At 38.4% G+C, this 20,250-nt stretch overlaps 2 protein-coding genes across 2 annotated transcripts; one reads left to right on the forward strand and one right to left on the reverse strand.

Moving 5' to 3' along the window:
- Positions 1-1,416: 1,416 nt before the first annotated feature.
- prorp (protein only RNase P catalytic subunit) lies at positions 1,417-12,771 on the reverse strand. Its single transcript, XM_034675606.1, has 10 exons — positions 12,039-12,771; positions 11,709-11,847; positions 11,288-11,522; positions 10,882-11,186; positions 10,642-10,689; positions 10,307-10,439; positions 3,814-3,924; positions 2,076-2,224; positions 1,706-1,904; positions 1,417-1,610 (listed from the first exon to the last, which is right to left on the reverse strand). The coding sequence occupies exons 1-10, from the start codon at positions 12,454-12,456 to the stop codon at positions 1,482-1,484; spliced, it is 1,866 nt and encodes a 621-aa protein (XP_034531497.1). The 5' UTR covers positions 12,457-12,771; the 3' UTR covers positions 1,417-1,481.
- A 995-nt stretch (positions 12,772-13,766) lies between these two features.
- Positions 13,767-18,964, forward strand: ppp2r3c (protein phosphatase 2, regulatory subunit B'', gamma). Its single transcript, XM_034675865.1, has 13 exons — positions 13,767-13,966; positions 14,105-14,229; positions 14,796-14,900; positions 15,012-15,124; positions 15,583-15,680; positions 15,793-15,863; positions 15,953-16,085; positions 16,619-16,674; positions 16,901-16,976; positions 17,116-17,252; positions 17,528-17,665; positions 18,223-18,282; positions 18,399-18,964. Exons 1-13 carry the CDS (start codon positions 13,900-13,902, stop codon positions 18,591-18,593), a joined length of 1,374 nt encoding a protein of 457 aa, XP_034531756.1. The 5' UTR covers positions 13,767-13,899; the 3' UTR covers positions 18,594-18,964.
- The last annotated feature ends 1,286 nt before the right edge of the window (positions 18,965-20,250 follow it).

Below are 20,250 nucleotides of genomic sequence, written 5' to 3' on the forward strand. Positions count from 1 at the left end.
GCGTCGCAGGTTTTCAGCTCTTGTCATCATGATCCTTTATTTATACAAAATAATTTCATTTAAAAGTTGTAATATAAATAAATATTTGCACCCTGTTCAGTTTTGTAGAAAGAACATTATTTACAATTTGAGTCTTATTCCGTCTTACTTTATTTATTTCTTATTTAGTTCACATTTTAGTCACTTTTTAAGTATATACTGTCTTATTTTAAATCATTATAGACACATATATAATATAAATCCAGTTGTTATTATTATTATTCAATTTAACTATTGTGGATTATTTCATGTTTTATTAAGTTATCAATTACGTCTTATCATTTTATGAATTTTACAGATTACCTCTCAGCATTTTAATAATTCATTCTATTTTACTTTGCGGTATTTTCTTTTAGTGTTTTATCTTAGTTTCTTTTACTGGTTTCAATCTTTTTGTGTTTCTTTATCATAGTAATTTTTTGGTGAGTTTTAACATCTTATTTTACCTCCAGTGTTTCCTTATTGAGATATCATGACAGCGTTTCCTCAGTTTATTCAGCAACTTTCTTATTTTTCTATTTCTAATTTATTTTAATTACTCGTAATTTTTGCATATATCATGTTCTTAACCTTACTTATGGATTGGTGGGTGGGGTTTGGGGGTCGGGGTATGGGGGGGTCTTTTAATTTTAATTTTTAATTTTTAACTTATTCACTATTTATCTTTTATTATGTACAGCACTTTGTTTTACAAATGATGTAAAAATGATCTATGATGATTGATAAGGTTTTTAATTTCTCACACACCGGAAACAAAATAGATGATTGAAATGACTATAATTTATCTCTTTCTTTTCAGCACATTTTCAGGGTTAACATTTGTTTTTGAGAGCCATTATTTTTAATATCTGTAAAATTGATATTGATCCAACACAACATGTCATTGTTGTATGCTCTCATGTAGTCGCTCTTAAAACACTTCATGGACAGCAAAAACAAATCAAAACCTATTATAGATAATACAGTTCAATTTTTGGCAGATAAAATTGGACCTGATGTTAAGTTAGTCAAATTATTCAACCACAAGGCTAAACTCAGTCATCACATTTTCTTGTACTACTATAAGGAAATTTGACTCCACACTTATTCCCCCAAATTGATGAAATGTAAATAAGCGTCACTTATTAACAACTTTTAAAATGTCATATAATCACAGCCACTTTTGTTGTTGTTGTTGTACCTTATTCTAATATAATACGGCATATCATATTCTATTGTATTGTGTAGGGATTCGTGTAAAGTCATGTCTGTTTATTCTGCTTTAAAGAGATTTTATGAATGAGGTGAATGTTTGCCCCAATGTCTGATAATGGAAGTTAAAAATCAACATTTTCATATGGATCAAAGTATAATCAAAGAACGCAGGCCACTCAGGTATTAGTAGAAAATGTTTTCATTTACAAGTCCGTAGTTGTAATCAAAGCACAGGTCTGAAGTGTGTCTCAGTGCTTATTGGTGAGGCAGAGCCATCTTTGCGGTACTTCGTAGGTGCTTCTGTCCTCTGTGTCATCGAAGGGAAGATGCCATGAGTCTGCTGAATTCTGTATGATGGTGTCATAGCTGGAAACACTCTAAACATACACACAGAAACACAGATAAGTAGCATGTTGTGCTTATTTTGTCTAATTATCAATCCTGCCGTCTAACAGCCTCCCCTCCTCCTCACCTGAAAACGAACCCTCCTTCCAACTGCAACAAACCCATCCACTACCAGCTGATGCCCCCTCTGCCATTTGAAGAAGAGCCGTCTGGTGGCTCCGTCCGGCAGGCAGGCTTTGTGGTCCCTCATGAGGTCCCTGCTCACAAACTTACAGTGGTTCCCAGAGTGCAAAGTGGCATACAGCAGGAAGGGGTCGTCCTCAGAGCTGACAGACACATAGACCGAACGGCTGAGGTTAGGAATAGGTGCATAACTATGTGTTAAATGCTACAAACACATTTCAAATCCAGAGACACATCCTGTAACTGCACAGAGAAAAACCTTTGTTGCATATGAAAGTGAAGGAACTCTGCTGCTCTGCTGCTCTTTTGCTTACATGTTGTCAGTGAAGAAGCAGTGAGCTTTCTGCCTGATAAGGTCCATGTTGTGCCTGTCCCAGGATCTGGAGGGCCGCAGCATGTGTTTCCTCCCCAGTACCAGAACACTGAGGCCCTGATGCTGAAGCTCTGACACCACTGCCAACAACTGAAACACATACACACATTAATAGATAAATTATGTTCCAATGAAATGATGGAATATGTAAAAACACAGATTTCTTTTAGCATTTAAGTTGTGTTAATCTTCATGCCAATACCTAAAGGTTCACAAACAAACTAAGAGAGAAGTTAGACATGACATGAATACAATTCACACTGTTTGCATCCATAATTGTAACCCGGATAGAACAAGAGACACATTTGGATTTTATAACTCTTTCTTTCTTCTGACAGTCAAAGGTTTGTTTACTGAATGCACACATTTTTAAGTCCTGCTGATGAGATGTATTTATTGCTGGTTAAACCTGTCAGTCCGTCAGAACACCACTGAAATAAATCTGAATAGTTTTCAGTTAAGATTTGTTCAGATACTCGTGGTCACCACCAGGATGGAGCATACTTCAGATTTTTCCTTGAGAACCATTGCAGGGTAAACATCTCAACATATACTGAATCAATGACCATGAAAGGTGGTGCACACTTTTAACTTTTGATAAGAAGAATTAAGAATTAACACTTATGACACTGGTGAGCAATGGCGTAGAATTGTATTCCGACCATATGGATGTGTCCTTACCAATCTCAAACAATGGCTGAAATGTCCCCACCAATATTAAGGTTGAAGGGGAAAGAAATGCGCTTCATGCAGCACATAAAGGGTTAAATCCTTTCCCACTTCAGCACCGCCTCCCAAATACGTCTTTGAGGGGGCGCTATGTCCCAAACACTGTCAAAATCAAACCTACGCCCTTGCTTTGTGAGCCTCTGAATTTGATTAATCGGATCAGAATTACAGTTTCTTATTAAATACTTGCAAAATTAATGAACCAATCAGCCTCCTCTACTTCGTGTTGAGTGCTAATCAGGAAATGCAAACATGCTTAACCAAGACGCTGAACATGCTAAATATAAGCACATGATCATTATAATGACACATTTAGCTTTCAGAGCCATGGTTCCTAAATATAGCTTCACAGAGTTGATGGCATTTGCTTTTTAAAGGACATTCAGCAGGTATTTTCATATTTCATTGACTGCAGATACACTGACCTTTATTTCACTCTTACAGACATTTAAATGAATGTGTCCTCGGTCCTTGATGAAAATTTCCTCCAGCTTTGCATAGATTTTAATAACGTATGTGACTGACCTGTCTATAACCTAGATGACTACATATTTAAATATGTTAGTCTGTTTGTACTTTCCTTTGTCTTGTTGCCACAGAACAGCTGAAAAAGATGTGACTTATTTCAGCGCAGTGACACGGAGTCACACACATACACACATGTAGACTTCCTGACTGACAGACAGATGTGGGCAAACAAGTGGGCTAGGTGTTATCACAATCAGCTATTGGCTGGTTCTAAAGGCACGTCCTAGTCATAACACAACCAGTGAAAAACCCCAAAGTTACAAGACATTTAAGTAGGAAGAAACCGCCAGAGTCTAGACTGTGAAACTGCATGCACATGAAGGAGAAGGCCCTGCTGCACTGGTGGACCTTTAAAGATTACATTTATTTAATCCTTTTTAACAACTGCGTGAAAAGAGATCAAAATCAGTGGCTGTTCTCACCGTCTCTGAAAGCTTGTTTTTGTCCCTGTTGATATTTGCAACATTTAGTCCATCCACGACCACATCAAACGCTGGCTTCTTTTTCACAAAGGCCTTGAACCTCTCCAACTCCTGATCAGACACATTAACAGAGACATAGTCGAAAAGAAGCAGAGGATTAATACACTACAAGAAAATAGGTCAGTGGAGATGTAGATTAAAAAAAACATACATAAAGATAAGCCGAATTATACCTTAGGATTGTGCAAGAAAAACTTTAGTCAACGCTTCCTGCTTTTTGTCGTTCAATCATAGAGGCTGAGAGGACTTTATAGTTGCATGTTCATATCAACAGATGCATCTTTTAGATAAAGACGAGGTTGACAACAGACCAGCACACTGCACTTAAAATAAAAGAATAGTTTAATGTCATGTTAGCTTCTCTGTTGGGTTGAACTGAAGTCCAGAGTAGTTTTGATTTTTATAATCTAAACACTATAAACTAAGCGTGTAAGCATGAAAACCTTTGAATTTAAACTGAACTTCTATCTGAGAAGAATAAATTAGTTGAAAGGGAAATCATTTAATATCATTTAAAGCTCCTTGGGAATGTAACTGACTGAAATAAACATAGATGTTTCTTTATGATTTTAAAAAGCAAATAGGGATTTTTAATGCCTGAATCCACCAACAGGGGGTAGGGGTCAGACTAGGTGATTAACTACATGCTCCTTTCTTCACATGTTCCAATAGTATGTCAATAAGTGATACATTTGACTGTAAAAAGAGAGCAGGATGAGATTTTTTCTGTCAAGACACGCTAGTTACACATGCACTGGATGAAATCAGAAAAGACTGTTTTGTCCACTAGGGGTGCCAAAATTGACAAAAAAAGTTCCTCACTGGAGCTTTAATGGCTGTTGTTAGTGATTTCTCCGGCTCATCTTAGGGACGTATTCATTATGATACTGATGTGTAAATTAGGCATGCTGCATAAAGGCCCCCTTCCTATAAGCCACAGCGTAGAATGGTTATCTGGAAGTCATGAATTTTGGGCGCCTTTCAGTGATGGTGCTGTGATGTACTTATGTTTGAATATGTGTCATAAAAGTTCTTCTAATGCAACTTTAAGTCTCAAAAAACTGCTCAGTATCACATGAAATGTTACTCTTCATCATTTTGTGAGAGGAGAGGAACAAATGGGCTCTCTTCTAAAAATGGGAGAAACCAAAGTCCATTCATTTCACTGAGGCAAATACTCACAGAAATTCCCTCTTCTTTTTCTTTGATTTGATAATTCAATCATCTTCACCACTAATATCTTTTATATCTTATTTCCTCGACAAATGAGTGTTCCAGCTGTCTATCATCATCGTACTGAATGTACTCAGTTACCCTGCAGTTGCATGACAACACAGCTCCAGAAATGAATCATATCTTAGTACAGTTAAGTGAGTTGGGAGATTTTTTCACTTGTAGTCAAGGTGACAGATTGAGTGTCTGACTTAATGGATGTCTGACTAAATTCGTACAGTGATGAAATTATACTGAAAAAGTCTGCAGAACTCTGTCAGCAGATTCAGCGTCTTGTTCCTCACTGTGATCTCGAAGCGTATCTGGACTCCACCTGTGAGTTGACTGATCTGATGGTTGGCTGCTCTCCTCACTGAATGATCAAAGGCCTGCCAGTAATAAGTCTACCTTTGACTTTCCTTCTCGTCACTGAGTTGACAGAGTGCCAGCTGGCTGCTTGACCGAACGTATCCTTGTAGTATGATAAAGATTATAGCTTATAAAATTTACACACTGAGGTTTTAGCTTTTTTCTTTCCTGGTTGGTGAAGACTTTGAATCGGTCTTTGACTTATGTCACAAAATGAAGCTCTGCTGTACTGTTTTTCCTACATTTATTCTTACTTTATTACCTTATACTCAGACTAACTTATGTACAGTATATAAGTTGTATGTGGAAAGCCACTCAACAAGTTTGTACCTAATTACTATTATTATTACCAAATTATAATTAGCTGGAAACCTTTGTGTCAGTGGTTAAAAATAGACGTGTGTTCTTTTGAATTGCAGGGAATGAGGAAGGCTGAGTGTCATTCCAGGCAATGTGTAAAATAAAATATTACAGAAAAATAACAGGAAAGCTGCAGACTCTTACGCTCACATGTGAACACTGTTGGTACTTTCGCTTTTAGGATGCGGCAGTATGGAAATAGGTTGCTGTGAATTCCCCTGGACTAAAAACTTGACTGTGCGCACTCTATCATAGGCGCACAATCAAAATGTGAGAGTACAAATGTAAATAAGGCTGTAATATTCCTCCGCTAATGAAACTGTGCATCAGAATAGACGTCAGCAGAGTCCTGCTGATGCTCCTTTATCTATCTTCAAATCTGCAGTTTTGTGCAGTTTTATATTTTATGCTGCAGGAATTATAAAAACAAACTCATGGATGATGGATGATGGATGTTCAGGAGAAAACAACAAAAAGTGATTACGATAGAAAAAGGATGAAAAAGCAGTTAAAGAGGAAGAAGTAAAAGAACGTTAGAGTGAGAGGAGGAGACAGAGGAAGAGAGAGAGACGGAGAGAAAGTCCAGTATAATTATCCAGGGACTTTCCAGAGCTGATATGTGAAGCCAGCTCATTGTGCTGCTGTGGATTATATGACTGTTTAAAACAAACACGCACGCAAACAGACGGGCACTTTTGCACCTGCATAAATAGGCTTTCATGACATTTATGCACCATTTTACACAGCCTAAGATAATACTCTCTTAAATATATGCTAGAGATTCAACACTGGTGCACAAAACACTTCAGAATACAGGCTTCAGTTACACCCTGTGGTTTAAACTCAAACAATCTGATAGGAACTTCCTTTTTCCTTTATAAAAGTCATTTCAGCTCCATCTTATAAAAACCTTTTCATTTTGATTTGGGCCGGATTTTCATAGTTTCATTTGTAATATCTCTTTTAAAATGAGTCAAAATACACATATTAAATGAGTTAGACCCTCTGATGATAGGTGACAATGATGTAATAAATGGATGGATGGTAAGACATGTTTTTATCATATATTTGTGTTCTTTACAATAGAGCTGGATAAAGTTATGAGACATTATCAAACAAAGGGATATTTGGGACGATTGATAACAGCAGCAGAATTACTACAGACACCAACAAAGAGGCTGTTATTTGAGGATTATCTGGTGCCTTTTCATGCCTTTATTCAGAATATAAGACAGTAGATAGAGTAGGAAACAGGGAAGAGAGAGAATGGGGAATGATTTGTGACAAAGGGCCTCAGGTCTAACCTGAACCTGGGCTTCTGGCCTCCAGGACTATGGCTTCTGTACAGTGAAGCAGTTAACCACTGAGATGAACCCAGAAAAGGGCTTATCTTATGATGACTTTATTTCCTTTAATGGATTTTGGTATTGTATTCCAAAAAATATCTTTGTAGTTAACTAAAACTGAAATAAAGCTCACTAAGGAGAGTAATTTCTGCTTGTTGAAGTGTTTTCAGAAGTCTAAACTTTTCCCTTGATTTGATAATGCTGCACAATACAGCACTTTTTTAAAATCTACAGCATCAAAAATTACCTCTTCAGGGCGCCGTTGGCATAGCGGTCTAAGCGTGCACCCCATATACAAAGGCTATATTCCTTATTGCAGCGGTTGCAGGTTTGACTCCCGGCCTCTGCCATTTGCCGCATGTCTTCCCCCACTCGCTACTCCCCACACTTCCAGCTTTCCTATCCAATAAAGGCAAAAAATGCCCAAAAACATACATTTAAAATAAAGAAATTACCTTTTCTTTAAACCGAGTGTCAGAAAAGAAGCTTCGCCTAGTAGATCTGTACAGGCCGAGTATAAATTGCTCATAACCTTTCTATTCTCTGATCGCTTTTTGCATTTGAAAATGTATAACCAGACCTCTGTATATTCAGTTATGTGGGTCAATTCATTAAACTCATCTCTCCGTGCACAAAAAAGCGTAAAGCATGTATCGCTACTTATTTTGAACGCTACATACTATCAAACACAGCTCTTCATCCCCTTTGTGCTCATTTCCTCACTCTCTTCTTCCATCTTTCTACATCCATCTGTTCCTTTACTGCTGTCTGGGGCCCTCTGCATGCCCTCATAATGACTTGCCTTGAATTGGGAATTAATAAAGTCGAGTTAAAATGTCTGGCTGTCGTCCTCGCTCTGTGTCCTCGATGGGAGGTGGTTCTAATCCAGATTCACATGGTGCTACACACACTGGAAATCCCCTAAATTTAACTGTTCCACTGACAAACTCCCCCGGACTTCCGAAACACGGCAGAACACATGCAAAGTATCTCAGAATTAAAAAAGATTAAACATTACATTTTAGAGAAATGAACTACAGATGTTGCAAAGATGTTTTGATCTACCTTATGTTTATACCTATTGTTGTTGGCATTATAAAACTACAGACAGACAGAGCATTCCAGACCAATGAAAGGCTTGTGTCCTGGCTATCTATCAACACAGACAGCATGCAAAGTCCAGTGATGACTCCCTGCTGTTGGCTTTAAAGGTGCATACAGTTTAAAAATACAGTCCCCATTGATGTTTCATTTATGTGTGTGTTGTTCTATGTACCAGAGCAGTTTGAGCACTTAAAGGTACAACTCTCATAACTGTCAGTCAGATCTGTTGGATGCAAAACAATGGTAAAAGCATGGCACAGCGATTCTCTGATGATAACTTATTAGAATGCAAATATTTGAGGAGTATAAATTTTAATCTGTTTTGCCAGCAGGCTGACAAAATCTGTGACGCAAGGCCTACTTTTACTGTACAAACAGACTAATAATGTAGGTTAGCCACATCAGAGTATTTTTTAAATTAAGCTACATTATTAGACTATACAGCCTTATAATGTTATATTTTAATATCATGTGGTGAAAAATTTAAAGGTTGAACAAGCAAGACAGAATATGCTTAAAAAAGTGCTGCTACACTGCAGCAAAGCCAGGCTACCTGCTTCTCTCTATTCCAGATATTTTGCTAAGTTAAGCTATGTGATTCTCTTGGCGAGTAGGCTTATACTATCTCTGTAGCACTTGTGTGGCTCCTGTGAGTGAAGTTAAACAAACTGAATGCAAACGATAAGATTGTAAAAAGTAAACTTTTTTAAGGCAGCAAGCACATAAAGTGAAAACTACAGACAGATAGATGCACCACTGTCTAAATGGCTTTATCCACACCACACAGATTTATCCAAATCAAAAGAATTTCATTATAAAGGTCAGCACTATCAGTCCTGGGCATCTTAGGCAAATTATTCAAGTAATATCAGTCCAGAGAGATGAGTTACTGTTGGTTGCTAATCTTAAGACGGGTCTTTAAAGTTCATGAACAGGAGATCTGTACAGAAACTCTCAAACTGTTTGACTATCATTCATCAAGTGAAAGCAGCTACAGTACTTGAAGCCCAGAGTTTACTAAGCTGCTTCTCATATCTGATCAAACTCTTTCTGCGTGTGTACATGTCGCCCTCTAGCAGAAGTTTAAGGAAGGGAACTGGGACACAATATACCATGGAAACATTTTTTTACCTGGCTTGAATAGACAATTTTACTCAATTCTAGAATAAATGAACTTAAAATGTGGGATTACTTTTGTCCTGATGAACAACAAAATGTAAGAAACACATTTTCCCTTTGAACAGATACTGTGCAGGGTGGATCCTGTGCTGGACTTATTTTAGGAAACTGTTTTTCTGCAGTTCAACTGTGATCATTTCTACATTTTTAGATCGTATTCAGTTGTATATTTATTAGATGGAGGTTTTTGAAGTTCAAATTCCAGTATTGCAATAGACGCAGTTTGTGTACTGCATTTAGGATGCTAAGGACTGTGTTGTCTGAACTAGTTGACATTGTATTCAATGTAAAATATAGTGTTATTGTATCTAAGCTTTAACTGTTTTGTATTTTGCTTTATCTTTTTCAGTTTCTATTTAATATTTATTTTCTTTCATTATAAAGAGTTCCATATATAGTTTTTATAGTTGTGATAAAATTAAAATACCAGATTATTATTCTTTATTTATTTGTGTAATAATTGATTTTATTTTTAGAACCCAGGGTCCAAAGCATGCTTTGAAGTACTCTTTCAAAGTGTTACACTGCTTATGCAGCTTAAGAGTTCTCAAACTTTTTAAAACCAATAATTTAAAAAACTGTTGAACCCCACTTTGATGAGCACCATGTCTTAATAAGTCCTGTAAAATCAGAAATACTTAGTTTGTCCCGGAAGGGTTAAATACAGTTACAGTTTTAATTCATGAACAGAATTAAATGAAATTAAATGCAAGATAAACCTCCATTGTAAGTCTTTCAGTCTTCAATGACAATTGCAGGAAATGTTGGTTAGTTGGTGTGCGTGTGTGGGCGTGGGCGTGTGCGTGTGCGTGTGTGTGTGTGAGTGTGTGTGTGTGTGTGTGTGTGTGTGTGTGTGTGTGTACCTCTGGTGTAGTCTTGTTAAAAACATCTTGTCCCTCGATGATGTCAGACATTACTCGCTCTTTAAGCTGATGGTACTCCTCAGTGGTCAGCTGAATGGACTCCAACACAGACCCACAACACTTACACACACCCCTGAACACACACACACACACACACACACACACACACACACACACACACACACACACACACACACACACACACACACACACACACACACACACACAGCAAATATGTGCATACACTGATTAATTTTCCTTTCCTATACACAGAGATTAATGAAAACATGTTAACCCTTATGAAGGTTCATGTTGAGGTCAGGTGTTAATATTACTTTGGGGTGGGGCTGGTCCAACTTCCGCTCCACTTCTCCCGTGTGAGGCTGAAGAGAGGGGAGAGGAGAGGAGAAGAGAGAAGTGAGAATGAGAAGTGAAGGGTTTCAGTTCATGAAGCAAGTGTTTTGGGTGTCTGTGCCCTAGCTGCCACCCAGGGATCTTGCCCTCTTTATCTGGAGCTAGTAGCACATTCATCTAGCCTCAGTTTTTTCCTGGCCCCTTATCTTCTTCTCTCATACCTCTCAAACCAGGACTTGATGCTGCTGGCCAGGCTGTGTTGTGGGTAGATCTGGTTGTTCCTCATGTACAGCAGAATCCCTAGCAGCCTCTCCTGGATCTCAGACTGAGACATGGCCTCTGCTTCCTCTCCTTTTTCTTCTTGAGTCTGCCTCTCTCCCTTAAACAGGGCATCCCAGGCCTCCTGGTTTGGGCTCACACCCTTTTCATTTAACTCGTCATAAAGAGCCCAGGCAGTGGTCGTGTTACCATGCAACATCGCTGCTGTGATTACATCACTGTAGTTGCGTTGCGATGGGGTGAAGACCTGTTAGTGTGACATAAGAACCAGGAGATGATAGAGAATCGATGTCATGTTCTTGAGCTCAAGGTTTGATTACTTTCAGTCAATTTCAAAACACTCTTCACCTTCTTCAGGTTGTGCAGAATGTTGACAGCCTCCCTCCACCTCTCTGTGCGGCTGAAGGACTTGATAAAGAGGCTGGAGGCTCCCGTTTCCAGAGAGGGAAAACTTCCCTGCATAATGTCGTAGACATCATACACCTCGCTGTCATGGCCGCCGCTCACACACAGCGTCAGGTACCGTAGCAGCAGCTCGTAGGACAGTGTCCCTGTTTCCATTGCTACAAAAGTCAGCAGGGATCTGTGACGGAGAGGTAATAGCTCACATGATGAATTCATTAACTACATAGCCAGTTGCTTTGCTTTTATTTACAATATATTAGTAATAAATCTGATAATCATAGTGCTTAAGATGTAGCCAATTTGGAAAAAAGGAGGCCTGTAAGGACAACTGAACATGATTCTGTTACTTGGCTGATCATCTTACTTGGCTATATCCAGGTCTGCACCAGAGCTGAAGAGCACACTCATCATCTGGATGCCAAAGCGTTCAGAGTTTCCAAAAGACTCCTTCTGCTTCCTCCACTCAGCAGCAGAGAGAGGCCGGTCAGGAGGCTGCATCTTCTCTGTGAAACATATTTAACTTCAGTTTTGGAAACAGTGATTCACAAACACTTTCATACCATCAATCAGTCTGTACACTGTTAGTAAATATTATTCAAAAAGACTTAAAGTCAGACAAACGTGGAGTCTTATATGAGTTGTGCCGATTAAAAAGCTCTAAGATGCATGCTAAAGTAGTTTGAGTTTGTCATACCTGCTCTCCTGGGTCTCCTCTCTTCAGGCTCCTCTTCATGCTCCTCCTTATCCTGAGACACCAAAGCTGCCTTCCTCACCAACATCTCTGCTGTCCTCTTTGCTGTCCCAGCAGCAAACACAGATTTGGGAAACACAGGTTTCTGCCGAAGATTGGAAGTCACACCTTTCCCCTTTCCACCATCATCCCAGGAGCCCTCGTCCCTACGTCTGAAGGCACTCTTTTGCACAAACCCCTGCCCCCTGTTCTTTGGTTCTGCCTGTCTGCCATCTGGCTTTGGGTTTGAGTCTCTTGTGCACAGAAAGCGTGCTGAGAGAGGCAGCTGTGAGGACTTACACACAGATAAAGTTCCCTGGTGAAGGTAAGGTGTCAAGGGTTTCAAAAATATTTTCACTTTCAATATCAAAGTGGAGCCCATGTTTGAATATTCATAAAACTAACCAAACCCCCCAAAAATGAAACACCTGCTGCCATTCACATTAGTCTATGACCTGGAAAACAAGCTAACCTTGCTGTTTCAAAACTCCAGCAGAAACAGAAAGATGACTTTCACACTCTTATTGGCTCGGTAGATAATCAAAACACCTTGAATGCGCCTCACAGTGTCCCTTAATATTAAAAAAAAAGACAGAGTTAGCTTCTTTCACGCCCAAAGAACTCCAGTGTCAAAACTTAAACACAGCATGACTCGTGTCGCACAGCTGACGTCATCAACGTTTGACAGCTGCAGGGTCAAGTTTCTGAAGGTAACCAGAGACGGACCGGAAGTAGTTTAAAATATGCTTTTAATAAGTTTTATCCAGTGAAGGCAAATAAATAAGAATGTTACCCCCAAATATTGGGAAATAGGATAAAATAAAAAATTACGTCCAATCCTATTTGGTTCCTGGTTCATTTGAACGGTTTTTTAAGACCACAGGGCATTTTAAGTGTTAGGGTTAATATATTTTTTTTATATCAAAAGCATCGATTATAACTAACAATTTACGGAAGAGGATTAGGGCCACTGAAAAAAAAGAAAATAAGGTCATTTTTTTTCATTAACTGTTATTCTGATAAAAAAAAACATTCTGAGATTCAGACTTTTAGTCTGAACTGAAATTAGTCAGTGGAAACAGGGATTTTTTTTTTTTAAAAGAATCTCACTTAACTCACAAACATTTCTTATATCATCACTAATATGCTAATATGCTACATTTGCAATGGCTTTTATTTTGAAATGTCAAATCAGGTGTAGCTGTAATTGGCAGCATCACATTTTGAGTTTTTTTTTCCTTTCAGTCTGAATCAAATCATTTCAGTGGAAACTGAGATTTATTGTAATGCCAAATATATAATTACCAGGCACATTTTTATATTTCAGACTGCTTTAATTTTGAAAATCCACCAGAATTCTGACTTTTTTTCTCAGAATTCTGACTTTTTTCTCAGATTTCTGACCTTAATCTTAGAATTCTGACTTTAATTTCAGAATTCTGACCTTTTTTCTAAAAAATATTATTAAAATAAAGAAATTTGACCTTAATTTATTTTATTTTTTTCCAGTGGCCCTAATCCTCAACTGTATAAAACCATACGAAGTTCACACCGCTGTTTTGTTATTTCGTTTTAGTGACTTATGTGTCTTACTCTTTATTTATTACTCTTTATTCACTTTTTTTTTATTTACAGTCTATGGTCTCTCTGAGAGCGTATAAACCATGCTTTTATTTTGAAATACAAAATATCCAACCGGATATGTATTCTCAACTGGCAACTTGATGTCCATTTTTGGGCTTGGTTCTTGGTTACACTCAATGTTTTCTACTTTTGGAATAAAAAGGTAACACAAATGAAAGATTAGATTAAACTTTTAGCAGAAATGGCCCAAGAACAACAGCCTCACTGGTCGGATGTTTTAAAAAGGAGGCTGGGAAACCCTAAAAAAGGTGAGACCATGTAATAACGTTGGCTAACTTTTTTTTGATTGCTACAAAGTTAGAAGCTAACTCAACATAAACATTGGTATTTTGATCTGTTTTAACTTCACTGATATAACATTATTTTTTATTCTTGGTGCTGTACAGACGACAGAAGCGATGAGGAGAAGAAAGCAGAAGAAACAGAGTTGTTTACTAAATATTACACGGAGTGGAAAGGAGGAGGAGACGGAGACAAGTCCTACAAGAACATCCCTCGATTCTACTTTAGGGTGACTAAATATGTGACTTCTTAAACCAGATATATAGTGTTAAACTGGCAGGTCTCTGTAAGCCTGCTTTACTGTGTTTACCTGACTGCTGCAGCTGTGGTTGTCTCTGTTACACATTCATAAACCATAGACCAATCATGGCCATCAGCTTTAACTTCAATTAGTCACATGTTGTTGATCACAACTGCTGTTTTTTGGGGTAACACATCACACACAAGCTTACTCTAACCACTTATTTTGAAAACCAGCTGGGACACAAAGCTGGCCTGCTTCAAAATGTAGTAGTATGACAGTGTAATGAGTTTTACAAGAGTCAGACTGAAGAGATCTTTGAGAGTTTTATAACTTTAACAGGATGAAATACACTGCCCATCTAAAAGAAACGTGGACACCTGGATTAAATGGAGCAAATACATTTGGATTGGATAATTACTGCAGTTATGAATATGTTTCAACTAGTAACAACTTATTTGACCCTAGCTGAGGCGGGGAGTAGCTTTAGCTGCTGGCACATGATGTATTTTTTGCAGCATAAAAATAACTCTGTTGATGGTGTTGTTCCGTAGCTACCAGCAGAGGATGAGATCTTGCTGCAGAAGCTGAGAGAGGAATCCAGGGCTGTCTTTTTGCAGAGAAAGAGCAGAGAGCTGCTGGATAATGAGGAGCTGCAGGTGAAAAACACACATATGGAAGTTGTCACACAATAATGCCATACCTCTGCATGAGTAGGTCTGTAGGTCTGTTATTTTTGTCATCTAATTTGTTTTCCTTTTGTTTTGTAGAACCTGTGGTTTCTGCTTGATAAGCATCAGGTTCCTCCTGTGAGTGGAGAGGAGGCCATGATCAGCTATGAAGCCTTCCTGCAAGTGAGCGAGAAGGCCGGGCCAAAGTGCAAGTAAGTAAAAGGAAGTAAAGGTTTACTGGCAGGAGCACAGTTTGGAAACCCCCTCGGAACTCTGATTCCACATCCACCTTGAACCTTGAATGTGTCCTGGCACAGAGGAGAACTGCATAATTACCAGGCATAGATGAGTAATTTCTAATTGCACATAAAGTACTCTGCTTGAAATTTTGAACAAGAAAGTGGGGAACACAAAATACGCAGGTGAATAACACTTCCATGCATGTCCACTGCCAGGTTTTAAGAGTTTGAATGTTAGAATAGGAAGCTTTTTTATCACGGCAAAGGAAAGAAATCGGACTTTGTTCTGTGCAGTTGTTGTTGAGTCTCAAAAAGCAAAATCATAAAAGATAATTCAGCACCAAGGGAGAGATTAGCAGAAGTGTAAGGGTTGGTAAACTGTCTTTCACAGTGTCTTACGTTTCTCCCATTATGTCTTCTGTTTCCTTCAGTAAATTCTTCACAGCCAGAGTGTACGCCAAGCTGCTCGTCAGCGACCCCTATGGAAGGATCTCCATCATGCAGTTCTTTAACTACGTCATGAGAAAAGGTTGAATCTTTTTTTACAACATCATTATTATTATTATTAATTTGCATTCATTGCTCCTGGTGAAAGTCTTGTCTCTGATTGTTGCTCATGTTCATTCTCTTTGTGGATCCAGTATGGCTGCATCAGACACGGATCGGTCTGAGTCTGTACGATGTTGCCGGACAGGGCCACCTCAGAGAATCGGTGAGCACTTCAATAACCACCCACTTTAAGGTTGAAACAGCTGATTAGAGAATAATGTTTGTTTGGTTTTTAATTGTTATTCTGTGTAGGATCTGGAGAACTACATCCTGGAGCTCATTCCCACTCTGCCTCAGCTGGACGGACTGGAGAAATCCTTTTACTCTTTCTACGTCTGCACAGCTGTTCGCAAGTTCTTTTTCTTCCTCGACCCTCTCCGAACAGGTGAGACCTTCTCCAATCAGTGTTGATTGTTTATGTACTCAGAATTAACTCTTCAGTAAATATTGTTCTGGCGCTGAACTTTCATACTTACAAGGTTGGCCTACATTTTCCAGAATGCATCGCTTCAGAGCAGCTACAACTCTGGCCTTGTTATGTTGCATTCCTTCTGATTTAAACTTGATTGAAATAGATAGACAGCTGAGTATTAATTAGTCAGGAGTTATAAAATGTGTCTTCTCCACTCATATTACAAGATTACATTCTAGTTGTTTTGTTGTAGTGTTGTAGCTTGTTTTCAGGCCAGACTACAAATAAAAGATTGAATTTCTTGCAGCTTTTAGGGCCACTGACTAACTTTTGAATAATATTGGGCTTTTAGAAAAGTCTTAACGGGCATGTCTTCCTTGGCCCAAAAGACACAGAGAAGATTTGCAACAACTGCAGATGTTATTATTTACTCTGACATTTAGAGGAAAGGTCAAGTATCTCCAAAATGTCCTTGTAACCAAAGTTTTTGGTCTGTTTTTTTTTAGGAAAGATAAAAATCCAGGACATACTGGCCTGCAGTTTTCTGGATGACTTATTGGAGGTACTTTTTCACCATTTCTCCAACTGTTCTGTCCTCAACATTCATTCCTTTTCACAGTTTGTAAATACCCTGCAAGTGTATTTTTCTCAACAGTGGAAGTTTAGTTCCTGTATTCAGACAAAATACAGGAACAGTTTGTAGATGTGTTTCAGTGATATGGAATAATGTTGTTTTTCTTTCTTGGTACCTCTGTGAACTAATCCAACATAACTCTATTATCTCCTAGCTGAGAGATGAAGAGCTCTCTAAAGAGAGTCAGGAGTCCAACTGGTTTTCAGCTCCCTCTGCTCTCAGAGTCTACGGTGAGAGAACAGAAAGTGTCTATGTCAGTGTACCTAAACGTCAAGTTGCCCAATTCACAAACAAACTTTGGTAAACAAATGAATGAGTTTGTATGTGGGTGTTTGTCATGCATCTTTTGAAATATTTGTGTATCTACAGGTCAGTACCTCAACCTGGATAAGGACCACAACGGCATGCTGAGCAAAGAGGAGCTCTCACGCTACGGCACAGCTACGCTCACCTCCGTCTTCCTGGACAGAGTGTTTCAGGAGTGTCTCACCTATGACGGAGAAATGGTACAAACAACTCACTTTCTCTGCAGGAGAATTCACATTAAGGTTTATCTTTTAATTTGTCACCAGTCTGTGTGTTAATGTTCAACTTTAAACAAACTCCTGAGGTTCGTCTTCAGCAGCTCATTGAGTGTGCATGCTCAGAGCAGCAAACACGTTCATTTTTTAAGGATTAGAGTTATAAGGTGTCTAAAACCCATCTCCATAGGTTTTTAGACTCCTGTGTGCTGAAGTGACTTTGCATATAATTGTCCCCCCCTCCTCCTCCTCTTCCTTAGGACTATAAGACCTATTTAGACTTTGTGCTGGCGTTGGAGAACAGGAAGGAGCCTGCAGCGTTACAGTACATCTTTAAACTTCTGGACATGGAGAATCAAGGATACCTCAATGTCTTCTCCCTCAACTATTTCTTCAGGGTATCTCACTTTAACATCTCTCACACAAACACACCAGTATATTCAAAATCAAATGAACATGTATTGTTTAGGCATGGTCAGAGAGGGAATTTTTGAGCACCAAAACGGTTTATTCAAATCCTTCATGTCTTACAGGCCAAACAAGAAAAGCAACCATTCATGTTTTTTTTTTACAAATCTGCATCATGATGTATTTTTCTTTGTATCCTTTCAGTCCATTAATTAAAATTAATCAGAAACATCTACTTATTTTAGGTTCATGCCGCCATAAATTGTAAGATTGCATCTGATTTGTGACAGACTGAGACTATCCTGAGACAGATGAACAGACACGCCGTGGCTGAAACAGTGTTCTGAACACAGCTTTAAAACTCATAGAACTCTCATCCTTGTGCAAGACTATAAGTCACAAAACCTAGCTTTTTTAATCGCTGCATTTCTAATCTTTTAATGTCAGATGCACAAGATAACACACTTCTACACACACCAACATATGCACACAGTCACTTTTTATTGTGTCTGTATCTGACGGTGCTGTTGTGTGCTCTGTTGTTCAGGCCATTCAGGAGCAGATGAAGATCCACGGTCAGGAGCCGGTCACCTTCCAGGATGTCAAGGTATATTGTACAAACACAACATTTATATTGAACACAGAGCACAGCTGTAGAGACCTCTGACCCTCTTTTCTTAATTTGATTCTTTTAACAAGATCATGATCCCTCTCTCTCCTCAGGATGAGATCTTTGACATGGTGAAGCCTAAAGACCCCTATAAGATCACCCTGCAGGATTTGGTAAACAGCTGCCAGGGTGACACAGTTACCAGCATCCTGATCGACCTCAACGGCTTCTGGACCTATGAGAACAGAGAGGTGCTGGTTGCAAACGACAGCGACAGCAGCAACACAGCCGACCTCGACGACACCTGAAGAAGATTTTGAGACATCCTTGTCACTGGAAGATCGTGGTTTCAGTCCCAGCCTGAAATCAAAGAGTCCAGATGAAGTGACCGAACTGAACTGAACTGAATGAACCTGCTGCTGGCTCATGTCCTGTTGGTTAAACTGGAGCTAACTGTTACAGTTAAAGGAAGACAGAATGAAGGAGCAAAACCAGACCAGGTGCTTTGTGTAAAACTTGTTATAGTTGTTCCCTTTTTTACCTTGTAAAGAAATACTTTAACTACTTTTTCATCAGTCACCTCTTCCATTGAATATGACCTTTTCTTACAACTTATAAATGTTCCACTTTAAGTTTTACCATAGAGGCACTGCTGCTGAAATAAAACTTAAAGAGGTTATGAATGATTCTTCTTCTTTTTAAGGCCCTTAAGCGCATTGTTAAGGTTTTTCAACTTCATGTTCTTCTTGGCTGAAACAGGAAACTGTTTGATGCAGTAAAAAGCTCTAAGAACTCAAAGAAACACTATAAATTCCATATAACATGATGGCATACTTTACAGGATGAAAAACAGCCTCACATTTGTCATCTGGACACAAACATCTGCAGATAACAGGGATAAAAGAAAGAGTGGATGCAACAGAGCCCCTATGTATTATTTTGTAATACTGAATTGGAGCTCAGAAACATTGCTGATTTATGATGATTAGTTTCAGCAAAAATATATTTAAAAGGTAAATTCCTCTTTAAAAAAAACATTGGTGTCTCCTACTGCTAGTTTTGGGATAAGTTAATATACCTAAGTCTGTTTTTAGGATAGGTTCTATGGATTTTTTGCATGTCATTTTCAGTTATATATATTGTCTTTCCAGCATTTAATGATTGCTCGACCATAGTTTTACTTTAGGTGGATGACATTTCATTTTCTATATTGATCCATTTGACTTTCATCCACGTGGATATCAAGAGGGAATGAGTTATAGTCTGTAATTATTTTGTTTTTACTCAAACATAACAGTGACCAGTCTTTCTGAGAAGTAAAACAGGCTTTATATTCTTGTTGCACAGTCAAATAATGAAAGATATGTAATGAAACAGGCAATAAGTCGAAGTTTTCAAAGTTTGAAGGTTTATTAAAGAATATAAATATTTATAAACAGATTCATTATAAGCTTGTTTGAATAACCTACATGTTTGCATATACTGGCCTTTGTTGCATATAAAACATGAACAGTATCCTTCATTAACAGATGGAGTGAACAACATTTACCGACCACATGCCGAATCTCATTGTCTTAAAGGTAAGGAGTTTACTTCCAGCATGTTACAGAAGCACGTTTTTAAAAATAGTGAGCGTAGTTTCTCTGCATTTACTTCATTTTTGAGATGGGAGGGTTGTTAGGACACCAGTCACATCAGAGGGTAATCATTAAGAGAGTTAGGACAGCATAGTCTGAGCAGTACACTGATGAAACATTTCTGAAAGGACACTTAACGAATGAACCCTCACACTGACATGAAGGTGGTAGAACTGTAAAAAAGCAGCTTCTCATGCCAATATAGATCATCTGTCGTCAATATATCCAAACACTGGGGAAGTTCAAAAGATTTGAACTACACCGATATTATCTCATTTACATTAGCCACAATCTTTTGGTATTTCAGAAAAAAGGTAATCTGCCACTT

The sequence above is a fragment of the Notolabrus celidotus genome, chromosome 22 (genome assembly GCF_009762535.1).
Source record: "Notolabrus celidotus isolate fNotCel1 chromosome 22, fNotCel1.pri, whole genome shotgun sequence".
Taxonomy (NCBI): Eukaryota; Metazoa; Chordata; class Actinopteri; order Labriformes; family Labridae; genus Notolabrus; species Notolabrus celidotus.